General features: G+C 43.8%; 1 protein-coding gene and 1 long non-coding RNA gene across 9 annotated transcripts in view; one reads left to right on the top strand and one right to left on the bottom strand.

The window, feature by feature from the left end:
* The window catches only part of ADAMTS18 (ADAM metallopeptidase with thrombospondin type 1 motif 18), a 158,559-nt gene extending 144,781 nt beyond the window's left edge, over positions 1-13,778 (top strand). Inside the window, exons 21-23 of the mRNA XM_032614263.1 lie at positions 469-681; positions 6,454-6,601; positions 13,663-13,778. Of these exons, the coding sequence (XP_032470154.1) occupies positions 469-681; positions 6,454-6,601; positions 13,663-13,778 (477 nt within the window). The remainder of the gene's footprint in view (positions 1-468; positions 682-6,453; positions 6,602-13,662) is intronic.
* LOC116744468 overlaps positions 1-20,400 on the bottom strand; it is a 96,981-nt gene that overhangs the window by 16,857 nt on the left and 59,724 nt on the right. For 2 of the 8 annotated variants that reach the window (XR_004347056.1, XR_004347049.1), the window contains exons 2-9: positions 17,337-17,521; positions 13,818-13,993; positions 13,658-13,720; positions 10,365-10,453; positions 6,465-6,589; positions 5,652-5,722; positions 2,149-2,373; positions 1,622-1,680 (exon numbers count right to left, since the gene is read on the bottom strand). This is a non-coding gene — a long non-coding RNA (uncharacterized LOC116744468). Of the gene's footprint in view, positions 1-764; positions 854-1,621; positions 1,681-2,148; positions 2,374-5,651; positions 5,723-6,464; positions 6,590-10,364; positions 10,454-13,657; positions 13,721-13,817; positions 13,994-17,336; positions 17,522-20,400 lie in introns of all 8 variants that reach the window. The other 6 variants (XR_004347051.1, XR_004347055.1, XR_004347052.1 and 3 more) reach the window with 6 other exon arrangements.

Raw genomic sequence — 20,400 nt, 5'->3', positions numbered from 1 at the left:
GTTACTTGTGATCTGACGATTCTTCCCCTGCACTGCCTCTAACCGCAGTCTCCCTGCCCTGCTTCCTTGGCACACCGAGCCCTGACTCTGCAGAGAGGCCTCAGGTATTCCTGGACATCCAGTCACTACACAGAGATCCTGATCTCGTCCTCTGCCAATCTTGTCTTTCTCTCGGACTTTGTCTCACTCCCTCCACGTGGCATCTCCTGGTCCTGCTGGGCAGGGCCTCATTTTGTTCTACGGTACTGATGAATTCTCTGACCTTGGGAAAGTGACTCCGATTCTCTGGCCGCTACAGCACGAGGGACTGGGTGCAGTGCTTTCGGGATCCAGGTGTGGTGTGGTTGACCTGCTGCAGTCCCATCCCTCGGATTACACGCGGATGGTGCATCCTTAGGTCAGAACGCATCTGCTCAGCAGACTTAACGATGGAGCCTGCACACTGACGCCTCTTTTCTTGGCCCCTAGTGTTCCGCTAGCTGTGGTTTGGGGGTAAGGAAGAGGGAAATGAAATGCAGCGAGAAGGCCTTCCAGGGCAAGCTGATAACCCCCCCTGAGCGACGGTGCCGCAATATTAAGAAACCAAACCTGGACTTGGAAGAAACCTGCAACCGAGGGGCGTGTCCAGCCCGTCCAGTGTACAGTATGGCAGCTGGGTGGTACTCGTCGCCATGGCAACAGGTGAGCGCACACAGATTGAGGGGGTTTACACTTAGGAGAGATTCAAGAAAAGGAGGCAGTTTACAACTGCTGCTGTTACAGACCTGTCCAAACAACCTGAGCTCCTTGGCCAGCTCCACTGCCCATGCGGCCCTGGGCAGATTCCATCATCGGTGAGCCTCCATTTTCACATCTAGAAAATTGAGATGATAATATCTTACAGAGCTGGGGTGTTTTTTTTTCGTTTTTTTTTTTCCTTGCGGAGCACAGGCTCCGGACGCGCAGGCTCAGCGGCCATGGCTCACGGGCCCAGCCGCTCCGCGGCATGTGGCATCTTCCCGGACCAGGGCACGAACCCGTGTCCCCTGCATCGGCAGGCGGACTCTCAACCACTGCGCCACCAGGGAAGCCTTTTTTAATGAGTAAATAAAGTCCTTAGTCCCAGGGCCATCACGTCGTGCTGATGTTCACAGTCGTTGCTGGTGTTCAAACCATCGCGAGAGTCTTCTGTATTTTAGAAATGCTTCTCAGAGGCTTGACTCGCTTGGTTTTTATGTCATGTTTCTGAATAATATAATAGGTAACATTTGTCAAACCCTTTCTATGCTACGGACTGTACACGCATCCTCTATTCCCTCCCTCCGTCCTGGAAACAGTCGTATCAGTGGGTATTTATTATTGTCCCTATTTTGAGGCAGGTAGAGCTCAGCGACTTCAGCAGTTCAGCCAAAGACACCCAGCTTTTAAACTCAGATATATGTTAGAGACACCCTTTTCCTCGAAAGACTTGGAGGCAACTTTAGACACACTGCTTTGGGCTAGGATTGGTATGTGATGCTAAGTCTCAGAGAATAATACGCCCTCAGGAATCCAAAGCTGTGTTTTGGTCCGTGCGTTGTTACAACCAATGGGAGTTACATAGCCCTTCAGAGACCCCACTGGCTTGAGAGGTGCTACCCACCTCATCATGCAACACAGGAGCCAGGTAGGTTTGGGTATGTCTTGGGGAGGCTCTGGGAACTAAAACATGGAGGAAAGAAAGATCAGGAAATTAGCCTGATTGCATATCTCTAACTGGCTAGGCTCCTACTAGGTGCTATGCCTATTGCTGTGAATCCCTTTAAAAAATTTTATCGTTATTTTACTCTTTTAACAGATTGGGAAATTGATTCATGTAAAATCATGTAGATCAGGGATCAGCAAATAATTTCCAGTGGGCAAATCACCTCCGCCAGCTGCTGCCTGAATAAGCTTTGATTAGCGCACAGCCACGCTCATTTGTCTGCAGTGTTCACGGCTGCTTTAGTGCTACAAAGGCAAAGTTGAGGAACTGCAACAAAAATCCTATAGCCCATAAAGCCTAAAATATGTACTACTGTGAGAGGAGAGTTCCCCAGATGACAGAGTAGGAGTTCACCCCCTCTCGTGGGCACACCAAAATAACAACTATTTACAGGACGACAATTGACGACAAAGACCGGAACCTACCAGAAAAGATCTTCTACAACTAAAGATGTAAAGGAGGAGCCACAGTGAGATGGGTAGGAGAGGCAGAGTCGCAGTATACCCCCAGGTGGGTGATTCACAAATGGGAGAATAGCTACAGTTGCAGAGCTTGTCCCCAGGGAGCGAGGGATCTGCACCAGGAAGATGAGCCTTCAGGACGTCTGGCCTCGGAGGCCAGTGGAGCTTACTTTTAGGAGTTCCGGAGCACTGTGGGAAACAGAGACACCGCTCTTAAAGGGTGCACACAGAATCTCACGCGCTCTGAGACCTAGGGCATAAGCAATGCTTAGAAAGGAGCCTGGGTCAGACCTACCTGCTGATCTTGGAGAGTCTCCTGGAGAAGAAGGAAGCAACTGGAACGAACCCTGGATACAGACACTGGCATTGGGGGAGCTCATTCTACCACATGGACACTAGTGCTGGCAAGCGCCATTCTGTAACCTCCCTCTAGCTGATTAGCCTAGGGATCTAGTCCTGCCTACCAGCCTAAAGGCACCAGTACTGGGACACCTCAGGCCAAGCAATTTAACTGGGTGCAGATGCTGCCCCACCCACCAGCAAAGAGGCTGCCTTAAGACTCCCTGGGCCCAAGCCCAGCCTACCGGTGAGCCTGCTCTAGCCTCAGAACCAGCCTCACCCACCAGCGGGTGGGCAGCAGCCTCAGGACAGCTGCAGCCGTGGCGGGACCCAGCCCACCCACCAGCAGGCCAACACCAGCTCTGAGATACCTTGGCTGCCAGCTGCCCTGGGATCCAGCCCAACTCATCAGTAGGCCAACACAAGCTGTGAGACATGCCAGACCCACAGCAGCTGTGTCAGAAAATGGCTTTACCCACCAATATTTAGACACAACCTCTGGGACCACTGGACTCTGCAGCCAGACGCCAGGACCTGACTTCGCCTGCCACTGGGCTGGCACTAGCCCCAGGACCTGGCTGAATGCACCAGTAGGTGGGCGTCAGCCCTGGGATCTCCTGGACCCTGACCCCGCTCACCAGCAAGCCAGCACTAACCCCGGGGTTCTGCAGCCAGCCACCTTGTGACACAGCCTCACCAAGCAGCAGTCAGCAGCCTCTGCACAAGGCAGGGCAATAAAACGAATCCACGTTGGAAAAGAAGAAGTAACACTGTCACTGTTTGTAGATGACATTATACTATACATAGAAACTCCTAAAGCTACACCACCAAAAAAACTACCACAGCTCATCAATGGATTTGGTAAAGCTGTAGGATACAAAATTAATATACCGAAATCTGTTATATTTCCATACACTAATAACCTGTCAGAGAAATTAAACAATCCCATTTACAATTACATCAAAAAGAATAAAATACCTAGGAATAAACCTACCCAAGGAAGTAAAAGACCTGTACTCATAAAACTATAAGACACTGATCAAAGAAATTGAAGAGGTCATAAACAGATGGAAAGATATACTGTGTTTGTGGATTGGAAGAATTAATATAATTAATATTGTTAAAATGATCATACTGCCCAAGGCAATCTACATATTCAGTGCAATCCCTATCAAAATACCAATAGCATTTTTCACAGAACTGGAACAAATAATCTTAAAATTTGTTTGGAAACACAAAAGACCCTAAATAGCCAAAACAATCTTGAGAAAGAAGAACAGAACTGGAGGTATCATGCTCCCTGACTTCAGACTATACTAAAAAACTATGGTAATCTAAACAGTATGATACTGGCACAAAAACAGACACATGGATTAATGAGACCGAATAGAGAGCCCAGAATTAAACCCATGCACTTAAGGTCAATTAATCTACAACGAAGGAGGCAAGAATACACAGTGGAGAAAACAGTCTCTTCAATTAGTGGTACTGGGAAAACTGTACCACTGCATGTAACAGAATGAAATTAGTACATTTTCTCATACCATATACAAAAATAAACTCAAAATGGATTAAAGACCTAAATGTAAGACCAGAAACCATAAAACTCCTAGAAGAAAACATAGGCAGAACATTCTTTTACATAAATTGTAGCAATGTGTTTTTGGGTCTGCCTCCTCAGGCAAAGGAAACTAAAGCAAAAATAAACACATGGGATCTAATTAAACTTAAAAACTTTTCACATCAAAGGAAACCATAGACAAAATGAAATGACAACCTACCGACTGGTAGGAAATATTTGCAAATGATGTGACTAATAAGGGGATAATATCCAAAACATATAAACAACTCACACAAATCCATATCAAAAAACAAAACAACCCAATCAAAAATGGGCAGAAGAACTGAATAAACACTTTTCCAAAGAGGACATGCAGACGGCCAAAGAGATGCTCAACATCACTGACTGTCAGAGAAATGCAAATCAAAACCACAGTGAGGGGCTTCCCTGGTGGCACAGTGGTTAAGAATCTGCCTGCTAATGCAGGGTTCAAGCCCTGGTCCGAGAAGATCCCACATGCTGCAGAGCAGCTGAGCCCGTGCACCACAACTACTGAGCCTGCGCTCTTGAGCCCACGTGCCGCAACTACTGAGCCCGTGTGCCTAGAGCCCGTGCTCCACGACAAGAGAAGCCACCGCGATGAGAAGCCCACACTGAAGAGTAGCCCCCGCTCGCCCCGCAACTACAGGAAGCCCGCACACGCACAGCAACGAAGACCCAACACAGCCAAAAATAAAACACAGTGAGATGTTACCTCACACCTCTTACTATGGCTATCATCAAAAAGAACACAAATAACAAATGTTGGCGAGGATGTGGAGAAAAGGGAACCCCTATACACTGTCGGTGGGAATGTAAATTGGTGCACACTGTGGAAAACAGTATGGACATTCCTCGAAAAACTAAAAATAGAACTACCATATGACCCAGCAGTTCAACTCCTGGGTATGTATCCAAAGAAAACGAAAACACTAATTCAAAAAGATACATGCTCCCTAATTTTCATAACAGCATTATTTACAATAACCAAGATATGAAAGCAAACTAAGTACCTATCAACAGATGAGTGGATAAAGAAGATGTGGTACGTGTATATAATGGACTACTACTCAGCCATAAAAAAGGAAATAATGCCATTTGCAGCAACATCAATGGACCAGGAAGGTATTATGCTTAGTGAGATAAGTCAGATAGAGAAGGACAAACACTGTTTGTTATCACTTATATGTAGAATGTAAAAAATATAGAGAACAAACCATTAAAAGGTACAAACATTAAAAGGTACAAACTACTGTATATATAATAAATAAGCTACAATGACATGTTTTACAGCACAGGGGATATAACCAATATTTTATAATAACTATAAACGGAATATAATCTATAAAAATTTTGAATCACTCTGTTGTACACCTGAGACTAATACAATATTGTAAATCAAATAAAAATATTTACTGTCTTGCTCTTTACAAAGAAAGTTCGCCAACTTCTGGTTTAAATGATTTCATAACACTAATACAGCTATATTTGAATTTGGTGCTAATTCCAAAACTCATACTCTTTTTACCTCAATGTATTTTTTCCTCTCAAATGCCAATCCATATAGTGATGCTTGTCCAAGATGAAGTCTGCACCTGTCTACAATAAAATAAGAAAAATGAGGATAATTTAGTGAATTTTTAAAAAGTAAAATACGTATAAAAATCTATTTAAAGGGCTATCTTTTCCCCTGATAATATTTTCTTGTTTTCCAGGCACAAATATCTTTATATGTGTGCCTGGGAAAATATAAGTTGACAGTCCTTATTAGTCTTTTTTTTTTTTAACTTTAGTTGGACAGTGAAATAATTGACTTCTAGGAAGCACCATATCCACCAAGCTAACTCAGAATTCGGCTGGGCACAGAGGGCATAATTCCAAAGCTGTCTCGGAGAGTTATTTCTTTTGCTGTCCAAGTTCTGAACTATCCCCTCCACTATCGTATCTGCAGAGATTGCCTGGAATTCTTTAAATACTGTGATGAATTGCCTAGATGTGTCTCTATTTGTTTCTGCATTCTTATAACAGCTTCTGTATTTCTGGAAGCTCTCTTCTTTATGAGTCACTTAACTGGGAGGCACACACTCTTGGGGGAGATAGATAGCATTTGCTTAAGAGCCTTCTAATCAGATCACATGGCTCCCACATGTTAGAAGAGACTCAGTGTACCACGAGCACATTGTGCCTGGCTCTGGACAATCCCTGTTTTATGGACAGGCATCTTGGCGATGTCATGAAGCATGGGGATTCCTTTTATTTGATGTCACTGACATCAGACAGGACACCATCCCGATTGTTCCTGACTCCTTCCTCTTTTCCCTTTTCTGCAGTGCACGGTGACCTGTGGAGGAGGGGTCCAGACCCGATCGGTCCACTGTGTTCAGCAGGGCCGGCCTTCCTCAAGTTGTCTGCTCCGGCAGAAACCTCCAGTGCTACGAGCCTGTAATACAAACTTCTGTCCAGCTCCTGAAAAGAGAGGTAAAGGACCCCACGTGCCAGTCAGTTTTACTGCTCTTTGGAATATTTTTCAAAAGCCTACCATATTTGACTGCACAGCTTATGCATTGCACAACTCTAGGGGGCGCCATTCACATCAAAGTCTATGTGAAGAGCACTCCTGAGAGGTGTACAAGGCACAAATCCAGGAAGGTTCCTGCTCAAAATGATCTTGTTTGCATGGGTATGCAAGAACATTTAATTCTACAATTAATGGCTTTTTAGCCATTAATTTTTACTTTGAAAGGACGAAATGGTAATGTTGCAAGGCCCTTTTGTTAAACTAAATTTAAGTTGAAAAAAGTAACCGCCATGTGCCAGAGCCATAAGAAAGAATGAAATAATGCCATTTGCAGCAACCTGGATGGACCAAGAGCTCATCATAATAAGTAAGTCAGACAGAGGAAGAGAAGTATCATATGATATCACTTATATGTGGAATCTAAAAAAAAAAAAAAATGATACAAATGAACTTATCTACGAAACAGAAACAGTCTCACAGACTTCGAAAACAAACTTACGGTTACCAAAGGGGAAACGTGGGGAGGGAGGGATAAATTAGGAGTTTGGGATTAACATATACACACTACTATATATAAAAAGATAACCAGTAAGGACATACCGTATAGCACAGGGACCTCTACTCAATATTCTGTAATATCCTATATGGGAAAAGAATCTAAAAAAGAATGGATATATGTATAACTGAATCACTTTGCTGTACACCTGAAACTAACACAACATAGTAAATCAACTATACTGCAGTATCAAATAAAAATTACATTTAAAAAAAGAAAGAAAAAAAAAGTTGGACAAAATAACCACCATATGCCAGAGATAATGCTGATCCACCAGAATGCAAGAGTGAACAAGAATTGCCCTCTAGGAACTTTTTTTTTTTTTTTGCGGTACGCGGGCCTCTCACTGTCGCGGCCTCTCCCGTTGCGGAGCACGGGCTCCGGACGCGCAGGCTCAGCGGCCATGGCTCACGGGCCCAGCCGCTCTGCGGCACGTGGGATCTTCCCGGCCCGGGGCACGAACCCGTGTCCCCTGCATCGGCAGACGGACTCTCAACCACTGCGCCACCAGGGAAGCCCTAGGAACTTACATTTTAATTGAGGCGACAGATAAATTACAATTGCAGTGACTATGCATTATCCTAGCGCTACACCTTGAATGGGTTTTTTTGGTTCAAGTTAGGTCAAATGAAGTACAGTGGGTGCTGATGGAAAAATGGGAAATTCACTTGTCTGAGTGAACCATACTGTTCCTCACTAGACCATCTTATTTTAGAGTAATCTGACAAACACCGGGAAATATTTCTTCAGCCTAATCAGATTTCCTTGTGCCCAAGAATCATTTTCCATCGTGTACCTGCTGAGTTTTCACTTTATCCAATCACGGCTTTTTGAAAACTGTCCAGTCTCCTACCCCAGGTTTTCCAGTTTGTGGTGAGTCAGGTTCAGGCCTGTTCCTCACTTCCTCTTTCCCTGTCCATACCACTTCCCATCTCTAAATTGATGTCGTTTATCTCCTTCTCACAGCCTTAGCTCCAGGCATCAATTTTCTCTCCTCTGCTCTTTCTCCTTTCTTATCTGGGGTTTGCACAAGATAAGAAAACCAATAACATAGCAGAGCCAGATCACCTCTAAGGCAATGCCAGAATTCTACAAACCTGCAGCCTTTCTCAGCAGAAAGCTTATAGGGGAAGAAGCAAGTGGTCATATACTCCCAGACTGACGACCCCTTTCCTCACCATCTGTGATTTTTCACTTTCACCCTTTAGTCAGTCGGCCACAGACAAACCCACACATACAAAGGCTCAGTCTGGAAGGGCCACAAATAAAGGGCATGCCCCCTCTACTTTCAGAAAGGCCAATGGCCAATCCTGAAAATCCTCAAGAGTACGTATTTCCTGGGCAGGACTGTGAGGTAGGGAGAGTCAAGAGGCATGCTAGGGGCAAGGCGGTGGGGAGGCTGTTGATGTTTATTATTTTGTGCACCCATCACCACACATGGCACACAGTAGGTCCTCAACATGTGTTACATGAACAAATGCAGGAGTGTATAAATGAAAGACTGTGTGTTAAATACTATTGTTTTAACCTTTACCACTCTTCTAGGGATAAAATAACATGGCAGGGTCTTGTTCTTAAGCCACAGGGAGCTCAGTGTCTCAAAAGAGGAGAAAGACACCACCGCAAATAAAACAGGGGGAACATCCCTAGCGCTGTGACGGCGGTGAGCTCTAGCTGGTTTGCAGGGATGGTGCGAGGTGAAAAAGGAGGGTGTGGGGAAAGGCTTCCTGCAAGAGGGACTTCTCTCCATGCCTCTTGACCGCGTCAGGTCTCCTTTTAGAAAGAGGAGTAAAATGAGAAGGCAAATATGAAGGACACAAGCCCAGGTGTTTCTTCCTGGCCAAAAACGTGAGCTATAGTCTTACTAAGTTGGAGATTTCCTCTCGGTTCTCCCATTGCCATCCCCAAGGTAAGGAGGGTGGCATGCACACGCTACTGCCCAGAAACCTTCCTTCTTATGTTGCTGGCTGGATGCCCACTGGGGGAAGTGATTTGAGTGTACTTTTGGCCCTGAGTTTTCAGGAACTGTGAGTGGGCAGTAAGCATTCCCGTGGGGATACAGGGAAGAGGTTTCAGTTCTCTGAATCTTCTCTGAGACCCCTGCGGGGGGCTGCGTGCTCTGCTAGGCACTGTGAGAGTTTCAGACATACAGTCTTGCCCTCAAGGAGCTGACAGTCAGGTGGAAGTTTTGAGGCACTGCAGTAACTCAAACCGGACCCCAGAGCAGATGTTTCTTCCATCCTGTCTTCCAGGACAGCCAAGCAGGTGTGACATCCCTCACACCCCCCGCCATGCTGGCGGCCGGTCTAGGGCATTCACCTCATACCATCATCACTGTGGGATGCTTTACCTGGATGTATTCATTGGGTCTCCACTTTGGGGACCAACCCCATGACTTGGTATTACACACATTTTATGTGTAAGCCTTATTCAGAAAAGAGCGAAGCCCTGGGCTGTAACCACCAGACACTTGTCGGTCACACTGCCCCGTGACTGGTAACAGTCTGGAAGATGCCTGGACTGCAGACTAGTGAGATGAAGTTGGAGATGACTAGACACACAATACTACCAAGCTACTCCTCAGGGAAGTCCTCACGTCTTCAAGTCGGGAGGGGGACGGGTGGGCAGCTCTATACAATGAAAGGAGCGAGGACTCTGAATTCATAAAAATGGATTTGATGTAAAATAGACAGCTAGTGGGAAGCAGCCGCATAGCGCAGGGAGATCAGCTCGGTGCTCTGTGACCACCTGGATGGGTGGGATAGGGAGGGAGACGCAAGAGGGAGGAGATACGGGGATATATGTTTATGGACAACTGATTCACTTTGTTATACAGCAGAAACCAACACACCATTGTAAAGCAGTTATACTCCAATAAAGATGTTAAAAAGAAAAAAAAAGCTAAAAAAATGAATAAATAATGTTGGTGAATTTAAAATAAGAATCTGGATTATTAAAGTTACAGATCTTTGGTCTTTATACCTTTAATAAAACATGCATCTGTTAATAATGGGGAAAGAAATGGATTTGAGTCCACATTGTGACACTTACTGTGTGGACATGGACAAGGTTTTAAACTTTCTGAACTATTTATAAAATGGAGAAATAATGCTTACCTTAAAAGGTTACTGAGAGTTAAGTAAGGTAATTCAGTTCTTAATACTTACCTATTTAGTGCTTACTGGGAACCAGGAGCTGTTTTGATGTCTGACTGTAGATAGAGCAGGGAGCAAAATGGGCAGTTTCACCTTCATACCTGGAAACAGACAACAAACCAACCAATTAATGTACAGTGTTATATGACAAAGTAGCAGAGAATAAAACTGAAGAAGGGTGTATGACAAGAGAATAGTTGGGGTTGAAGAGGTGGTGGGAAAACCAGTTTAGATAGAATAGTCAGGCAAGGCCACTTTGATGACGCGATATTTAAACAGAGACCTGAAGACAACCTAAAGGAAGGTGAGCTATGTATGCATCCAGAAGGAGAGTGTTCCTGGCAGAGGGAAGAGCAAATGCAAAGGCCCTGAGGCAGGAATATGTAAATCTGATCAAGGCAGGACAGCGAGACACACGGAGTGGGATGAATACAGCGAAGGGGGGTTAAGCCATGAGCTAAAAGCGGTCCTGGAGGCCCTGTAAGTTATCATAAGGACCTCAGATAAAAGCCTGAGTTAGACGGAAGGCAACAGAGAACTTAGAGCAGAGGTGCAGGAGGATCTGACTTGGAGGTCACTGGCACTTATACTGAGATGAGGGCAGGGGACCTAGAACAGAACGAGGACAGCAGTCCAGCGAGGGGACGAGTTTCCACTGGGGCAGTCGCAGGTGTGGGGGTGGCTGGATGCTGAGTGTATTTTGAAGATGAAGCCAAAAATATTTGTCAGTTGTTTACATGTAAGATGTGAAGCTCACTCTAGGGTCGTCCTTAATAGTGTAAATAAAATACCTGACTCATAATAGAAGCTCGAATAACAAGCTACTAGTAATGATCATGATAACTATAACCTAACACGGCACTTACACTGATAGCATAGTGAGACCCCTCACGTCTGCTTCGGGACTTAACGTTTAGCTTATAGCACAAGCTGCAGCTACCTGTCAAAATTCCGTTCTTATCTCGAGAGGGGTAAGTGATGATAGACAGTGCAGTTAGGACCATGCTTTTAGTGGTCTGTTTTTATCCTCCAGTATTTCCACTGCATCAAGAAGATAATCTCTACAATCTAAATAGAAACTGATCCAGGCATACATTCTGATTGATTAGGGTACATGCTAATGGGGTATAAGACACTGTACAAGCGTATATTAAAAAATAATTGAGGGGCTTCCCTGGTGGCGCAGTGGTTGAGAGTCCGCCTGCCGATGCAGGGGACGCGGGTTCGTGCCCCGGTCCGGGAAGATCCCACATGCCGCAGAGCGGCTGGCCCCGTGAGCCATGGCCGCTGAGCCTGCGCGTCCGGAGCCTGTGCTCCGCAATGGGAGAGGCCACAACAGTGAGACGCCTGCGTACCGCAAAAAAAAAAAAAAATTGAACTTGAAGATGTATAAATAGACACATAGGCAAAGTATTCATCTCACGTCTAGCTTCTGTCTCTAACAATACATCCTAAACCAGGTGCCCTACCTCCACTCCTGTAGAAGTCCCCATTTCAGTAAACATGATCCCATTCTAGATGCTCAGGTCAAAATCCTAGAGTCATTCTTGATTCTTCTTTTTCTCTCATACCCTTTACCAACCTTTCAGTAAATCCTTTAGACTCTACCGCCAAAATATACCCAGGACTTATTGGAAAGACAATAACAACTCCATTTCATCCTTACACCCAAGCTGACGCTTAGTATAGTTTCAGTTGGTTGTTTCAGCCATGAGAGGTACAGGGAATTTATTTTTTCAACAAATACTTTTTGAGTAGCTACTCGGAAGACACTAGATGTTGGGAACAAAGCAGTGAAAATAAGTAGATAATAAAATCTCTGCTCAAGGATCTTGCACTCTAGAGAGGACCCAGATAGTAAACATAATATGATAAATACCAGTAAATCCGGTGTAGAAAAATAAAGCAAGGGAGGGCATAGGGAGTCCTTCCTGGGAGGCCAAGGGGCTTGCTATTTTTATAGGGTGGTCAGAGAAGGCCTTACTGATCGGTGACCTCTGAGCAAAGACTTAAGGGAAATGAAGGGGAAGTGTCTCAGGTGTCTCAGGGGAACCAGGTCCTAGGGCCTCGTCAGTCATTGTAAGGACCATAGCTTTCACTCTGGGTGGATGGGATCCAGTGGCAGAGTTAGGGGCAGAGACATGACATGAGTGGATTTCTGTGTTAAAAGGATCACTGGAGCTACTATGAGACAGGGGTGAAGTGTGTGTGTAAAAGGAGTTTTAGGCAGAGGAACCAAGTCTTAAGGAAGGGAAGAAGGAACTGTAGGCAGTTCTGAATCGCAGGAGGACAGGATACAAATTGGGAGCAGCAGGAAAAACAGAAGAGCGGCAACCTTTCATGACATGTCTAAAGGCACACAGGGGAGCCACTGAAGGATGAACTCGGAAGGGACATGATTGGGCGCCTGTGGGCAGAGTGTGGTTTTGGGTGAGTTGAGGGTGACTTAAGGCTTTCATAGAGAAAAAAATTCCAGCTATGAATGAGAGTATAGGGTAGACCCTAAATACTTCTGAAGTCAAAAATCCTTGAGAATCCAGTAGAATGACCGAACCCTAACTCCTAAAACATGCACTCATGTTTACATAAAGAAAAATTTACATACAACTTCATGTGCTTTCTGTATCTCCTGAGGCCCTTCGGGGTAAAACCCTTCGATGCCAATGTTCTGCTTCCAGTAGATAATCACGTCTGTTATCTTAAAGAACTAAAGAAGTTTGAAAAGATTGGTGCTGACTTAAATTCACTTATTTGCAAATTGGCCATGAGATTTTCTTTAAACCTACACAGAATGTCACAGCTGGGCCTTAAATCCAGGTTTCCTGACTGCCAATATATTAGGTTCACTGCTCCCCAAAGTAACATGCCTGGATTAGCGGCAGCAACCCTGGGGTGCTTCTTAGAAATAAAAAATCTCAGTCTTCACCCCAGACCTTCTGAAGCAGAACGAGTGGTTTAACAACATCCTCAGGGTATCCCTAATGCGCTGTTCTAGGGTACATCCCTTGGAGGCAAAATGGTAGCCCCCGGGTTATTTGGGAGGATCTGACATTAATCTCAGGCTGGATATGACTTTTTTCAAACACCCACTTTCCCCCCCACCTGTTTACATTTTGTTAATGGTTATAGGTCCCTTTAGGTGTCTTAATCCTGCTTTCCCCACCCTCCCACCAAAGTCCTAATGTATAATGTAAGAACCACTCAGGGGCACAAGGCAAGTCGACCCCAAGGTCTTTGTTCTCTAGGCCCTGACCTTAAGAAAAAGGCTAAGAACCTATCCTAACGTGCTGAATGTGTTCTCTCACCTTAGAGGATCCATCCTGTGTAGATTTCTTCGGCTGGTGTCATCTTGTTCCTCAGCATGGTGTCTGCAACCACAAATTTTATGGCAAACAATGCTGCAAGTCATGCACAAGGAAGAGCTGATCTTGACACCCTTCCAGCCCGGAAGGGCCAGGGTCTTACCTCCCAGCCTCCAGAGAGACCAGCCACACTCCCATCGAAAGCTGAACACTGCAAACCACGTGTGAGCTGACCGCAGTGTTGGAGGGGCCCGCCCTCAAGTACAGACAGGCTCCTTTTTCAGTTCCCCAATGCACATGGTACTCAGAAGCACTTGAAAATGGGAAGCGATGACAAATCTGATTTACAAAAACGTAAAACAAAAAGAGAACAGCTTTGATTTGCACTGTTACACGCAGGAAGTGATGACTTACAATGAGATAGAACAAATTGTGACAAAGCGAGACTCTTGTTAACTTTGGGACAGACCCCCCCCCCCCCACCGTGAACCTCAGAGGGTTCCGTGACCAAGATGTCAGTTGTGAAAAGGCCCTTTAAGACTTCAAGTCAAAGACTGAGACTTGGAGCAATCAAATGTGGACGGAACACACTGCCTAACTTCCTTGGAGCTCACAGTTTGATGCAACTGTGGACACCCCAAACCAGAAGTTATACAAACGCCAGATGGTGCTCGTGACTGTGCTTGCTGCTGGACTAGCAAGCTTCATGTCCTGTTTATTTGGGGTGTGTGTGTGTGTGTGTGTGTGTGTGTGTATGTGTGTGTGTGTTGTTTTTTATTATTTTGTTTAAAGTATATTCTACTTATAGACAGTCTCCAAGACTAAAATTCACAACTTGAAAAGGAATATTCTGAAAACAGGGCAACGTGAACTAGTTAAGATCGCCACTTAATTGAAATGCACACTCTGAAAAAAAGGAGAAAAAAAAAAAAAAACCCACAAAACACTGTTGCCCTACACACTCTATCAACCTCATAATTTTTGGTGCTAGTCGAACAAGTACTCAGGAGCCTCAAGTCTGCTCTTTGGGAATCACAATTGGTGAGATGTTCATTTCTGGTAAAAATCTAAGAGGAGCTAAACAGCAAAACAGCCCTGTTTTGAAGGAGAGGAAAACATCATTGATAATGCTCCCTACATATTATCAGGGATGCTTGGAAAATTAAAGGCCGCTTGTGGTTTTTTTCCCTACCAACTGACATGTTTAAATTTGCCCTAGGATTTAGTTAACAAGAAAAAAGTCACAGTAGCAATAGAAAAATCCATCTGTCTTCTTGCTATGTGAATATTAATAAGTCATAATATGCCAAGACCCTTCAACGAATAAGAGTGTTCCGTAATCTTTCAGGTCATAGTTTCAGTGTTCAGAAGCCAGCTGTTGGTAGGCACTAATGAGCTTCAAATTGCGCTCAACTGGAAAAATACCACAGGATTTTGCCAAAACCAAAGTAACTTACAAGACTGTGTCCTTCTGTAATTTTTTGAGATGTGGTTATTAAGGGCATATTTATATAATTCTTCTCTATTCCTCAATGTCTTTGATGAATGTAACCCAATTTTACTGCTTTAAAAAGTCTCAGTTCAAACAGGGATTTGCCAGCTCAGCACAACCAATGAGACAGCGGTTTGTTAAATTTAGAGCATCCTTTGTTCCATTCTAATTAGAATCATGCAATCTCAGAGAAATGACTAGAATATTCTCTCAATCTCCTTGGCTTGGCCGAGAATAATGGCCATTTTATCATAAAAAAATATATATATCGTGCCATATCACCACGCCCTTGCCCTCTGAAAAACTGCAAGTTGTTTCTTTATATAATTATCATTTTATTATTTTATGGAGAATTAATTTATTAATTAATAGCCTATTATGTGTTCTCACTTGCTTCGCTAAGTGATATTAATTCTGAGGGAAAATGTTGAATAAATAAACATGGGTTATAGAGAAAAGTCAAAATATATGTGTAATATTTAATTATAAGTTTTATAATAAAGTGTTCTGTTTCTTTGTCTTTGAAACTTGTTAAGTTCTTGAATAAATTAGTGAGAAGCCAGTGATTACCAAGGTGATATAAGTGTACTAATGTTGATTAAGAATCTCAGAGTAATTTCTCAAAAAGTTGAGAAAAGGTTTGGGGTAAGATATTAATTAACCTTTTTTTTTTGTTTGTGTATGAGAAAATTACAAACCATCAAATGCTGGGATGAAATACATGACATTTACCATCTTATGGAGATACTGAATTATTTTTTTCCTACTCTTAATAGTCATGTAATCATTTATTTATGGAAATCATCCAAGTTAGATAAACCCTAAATGTAGTTGCATCTCTTTTTTTTTTTTTTCTGCTTGAAAATCTTTTTGCAGAAAGAAAGAGAGGGAAGGGAAAGGAGGGGGGAAAGAAAAAAAAACTAAGTAATAAATTGAAAAGCAAATTGCTCTCAGGTTTTTGAAATTTTGAATATTCAGACCAGAGAAAAATAAAACTATCTGGGCAAAGTAAGTCCAAATGACCTGAATAAACAGTATTTTTTCCTACATGTGATATATATATATATATATATATATATATATATACACACACACACACACACACATATATGTATAAAACTTATGCATGCTATTTTTAAAATATATTTAAGAGGATTTTTAAGTGAATTATTGCTATTTAGCAGACATAACAAAAATTATGGTTAATAATGAAAAATGGAATAGATGGCAGATAAGTTACCTTTCTACTACCTTGTGTTAATAAAATATTATTAATAAAAGCAACCATATGTTATCTTATTTAATCCTCACAACAGCCTGGTTAGGTAGATACTATTATCTTCCCTTTGCAGACGGGGACTCTGAGATTCACAGAGATCACATATTTGGCTCAAGGGCACATGGTCATTGAGTGATGGGTCAGGACTCAAATCCAGGTCTGTCAGACTTAAAAGGTTATTATTTTGTCACTGTGCTGCATCAGCCTGGGAAAGATTTTTAAAAAGAGACAGAGAAAGAAAAAGAGAAGTCCATCTAGGCCTTAGAATTTTGTTACGGCCCCTGAGACACACGTGAAGAGGGTTTGACAATAAATGACTTAACAGTGAAGAATTATGGGGAGAGCTGGGATGACTTAAGGTGGGGCATTGGAGATGGGAGGCAATACATTCCCACTTAGCCTGTCTTTTCAATAAAGGATGCTTAAAGACTTGTTGGGACTTCCCTGGCGGTCCAGTGGTTAAGACTCCAGGCTTCTACTGCAGGGGGCGCAGGTTCAAACCCTGGTGGGGGAACTAAGATCCCGCATTCCGTGCGGAGCGGCCATAAAAAGATACCTAAAGACTTGTTGCATAAGTCTTTATTCTTTAATAACTGTTTCCCTCTGGGATGGTAGTGTTTCCTGGGCAACAGGACCTCAGTGTCGGGAGCCTGCAATGCCAAGTCCATTAGGATGGAGAGAGAGAGTGAGGAACAGTGCTCTTGGCATAGATTCTATGTGCCAACTGTGGGGAAGGACGCTGTCATAGGCAGAGTGCATGATGCAAGAGATAGTTTATGGAATTAACTGCATAGAACCCGTTATTGCAAAACGTGATATATCGACAGAAAAGGCCACTTACTTATGTCCTATACGGGTTTATTTTGGAAACTAAAAATTTGTTTGCAGATTCCATGTATCGTCTGCCTTACCTTATCTCTCCCATAAGATCTTAAGTCCTCAGCTCCTCTGTGGTCGCCACTGATGCTGAGGCTCTGAACACCTCATCAGTCACCCCTGTATCTGCGTGATTTTTACCTTCGTCCTCCGGAAAGTACCACAGGAGGAAGTGATTCTTGAACTGCTGTCATTCATTTACTATAAATCTTGAGTTTCCCTGTAAGCACAAAACACCTCTACTAAATGTGTTATTTAAATTTATCTATTTAATCAAAAGTGATGTGATCTAAAGAAAATACTGTTTAAAAAGTAAACTTTTTATAACTCCTGTAAATGGAAAATTTATATTATTTCCCATAAATGAAGACAAATAAAAGCCCACTGAATAGTATTAGCATTTAAATTTATTTTAATGAAAAATAAAATATAGTCACTATGACTGGCTCACAGAATTCATATCTAAGAAAAATTTCTCCCTGAGAATAAGTGACTGTTCCTAGTTCCTCAGGAATATTCAATTTAGCATCATTAAGCTTAAGATAAAGTTCTGTGTCAATAAGATTATTTTGGTCTTGAATCCCACCTCATATTTGTACATAGAAAAGGCAGATTATATCCATTTAACTGTGCCTATGCTGATAGAATTAGACATTGAGAATCATACTTGACTTTTGTTCAACAAATTTTTGTGCACAAAGAAGACATTAGGAGAAATATCCAGAAAGTATTTTTCTAAATGTATCCAGTTAGTTGTTAGTTTCTGCAAAACAATGGCAAACTGCCTTACCCAGTGCACACAACCGGCATCCCCTTTGAACACTATGAAGAGATACTTGCAAAGTATTTCTAAGGGTTTTCCTAAACTCTGTTTCATAAGGGACACAGCTGAGTTCATAACCAGGTCATTCAATTTAAAAAAAAATAATTTATACAACTGTGGCTTGGTAAAATGGACAAATGATGTTCATGGATCGTTCCCAGCATGCTAACTGGGATGAGAAAGAGGCACCAGCGTCTAGGGAAAGGAGATCCTGTAGGCCATTTCTCCCCAACCCCCCTGTTTCCTTATTCCCCTCTTCTCTTCTTCCTTCCATCTCCTTGGCCTCCTGATTTAGGCTGCCTCTGCCTCATACAGGTTAGGACATCACCTGACATTACCTGGTGTTGCACCAGAATGTCCATATGCCATGTTGGAAAGCACTACTCTAAATGAACACTTGGTATACCTGAATCCTCCATCCCCGTGGCTAACAGACTTAACTAAAACTGGTGTGCAGTACAAAGAGTAGCCCTTTCTCTGTGTTAACAATCAGAGCCCTGGAGGAAATGGCCTTTCAAGGTGAACCAGGGCCAGGAGCTGTTCCTGCCAGAGACGAGGCCCGGACGTGTTTCTCTCTCTGACTTCTCCTCTCTCTTCTTTCATGTGGCCGGAACACAGGAAGGATGGGGCAGCCCCCCCACTTGGCAGAAGGTCTAGATAGTCTACCATTCTTGCAGATTTCCATTTCATATACCAAGGGGCATAGTATCTCCCATTTCTTGGAAAGAGGGTCCTCTCTCCCCTGCCCCATCCCCTTTGAAAGCCAAGTTGTATCTAGAATAAGTCTCAGGACAATAATTTCTAAATCATGAGCGACATTACCATCACCTAAGGATATTTTACATAGAACTTCCCAGGCCTCATTCCAGAAATTTAATTAAGTAACCTGGGGGCAAGACCTGGGCATTTACATTTTAAAAGGCATTCAGGTTGGACTTCCCTGGTGGTGCAGTGGTTAAGAATCTGCCTGCCAATACAGGGTATACGGGTTTGAGCCCTGGTCCGGGAAAATCCCACATGCTGCGGAGCAACTAAGCCTGTGCAACACAACTACTGAGCCTGTGCTCTGGAGCCCACGTGCCACAACTACTGAAGCCCGCACGCCTAGAGCCCGTGCTCTGCAACAAGAGAAGCCACTGCAGTGAGAAGCCCACGCACCACAACGAAGAGTAGCCCCCGCTCGCCGCAACTAGAGAAAGCCCGCGCGCAGCAACAAAGACCCAATGCAGCCATAAATTAACTAATTAATTAATATTTTTTAAAAGGCATTCAGGTTTCTTTGAGGAACAGCTAGGTTTGGAACCACTGGTCTAGGGCAAATAAAGAAGTGCCTTGGGTCTGTCTACCTTACGCAGGCAAGGGAGTCCCCTAGGTACTACGCCCTGCAGTGCAGCTCTGCAGTGGTCTGGGCCAAACTCAGCTGAGAATGAAGGGCCTTTGGCCTATTCTTTGCATGTATGTTTCACCTGGAAAACCCTTGTGCTGGTAAATCGTGTGTCAAGAAGAGGATTTGCAGGCAGGGACCACCTGCTCACCTTTTTTTCTCTCTTCTCATTCCCAAACATGTCAGTAGCCTATAGAGGGGTTTGGCGGGCAGTGGAACAGTATTGAGGGAAATTAGCCATTTCTCTCAGTCAAGCACCCACATGCAAGAGCTACTATACTGTCGTTTCTTTTCTTAAAAATGATGGGGGAGGGAAGGCCTACCATAGAGAAACCAGTGAAATCCCCACCGGAAAGTGTCTTTTGGCAAATCACTCCCAGCGCTCTTGTGTGTGTGTGAAGAAGCACACAGTGCATGAAAACAGTTGTACTCCTGAGATCCAGAGTCAAGGCAGAATGAAGGCTTCCGTCCTATTTCCTGCCCGGTCATTAGGTACCAAGAGGTGAATCAATCATTTTTAGGAATTAGGCCAACTCTCACTTCCTTACAAACTGCAAAAAATGCATTGGCTGACTCGGCTGAGTGAAAATGGTAACTTCAGCTTTTGTCCAACAGAAGACAAAGAAACAACATCTTTTTGTTTTTACGCGGGCCTCTCACTGTTGTGGCCTCTCCCGTTGCGGAGCACAGGCTCCGGACGCTCAGGCTCAGCGGCCATGGCTCACGGGCCCAGCCGCTCCGCGGCATGTGGGATCTTACCGGACCGGGGCACGAACCCGTGTCCCCCGCATCGGCAGGCGGACTCTCAACCACTGTGCCACCAGGGAAGCCCCGAAACAATATCTTTCATAATATAGGCAAGAGCTTCTAGGAGGATGCTTTGGGGCCATGC

The sequence above is a fragment of the Phocoena sinus genome, chromosome 19 (assembly GCF_008692025.1).
Source record: "Phocoena sinus isolate mPhoSin1 chromosome 19, mPhoSin1.pri, whole genome shotgun sequence".
NCBI lineage: Eukaryota > Metazoa > Chordata > Mammalia > Artiodactyla > Phocoenidae > Phocoena > Phocoena sinus.
This window is presented reverse-complemented; position numbering and strand designations above follow the sequence as displayed.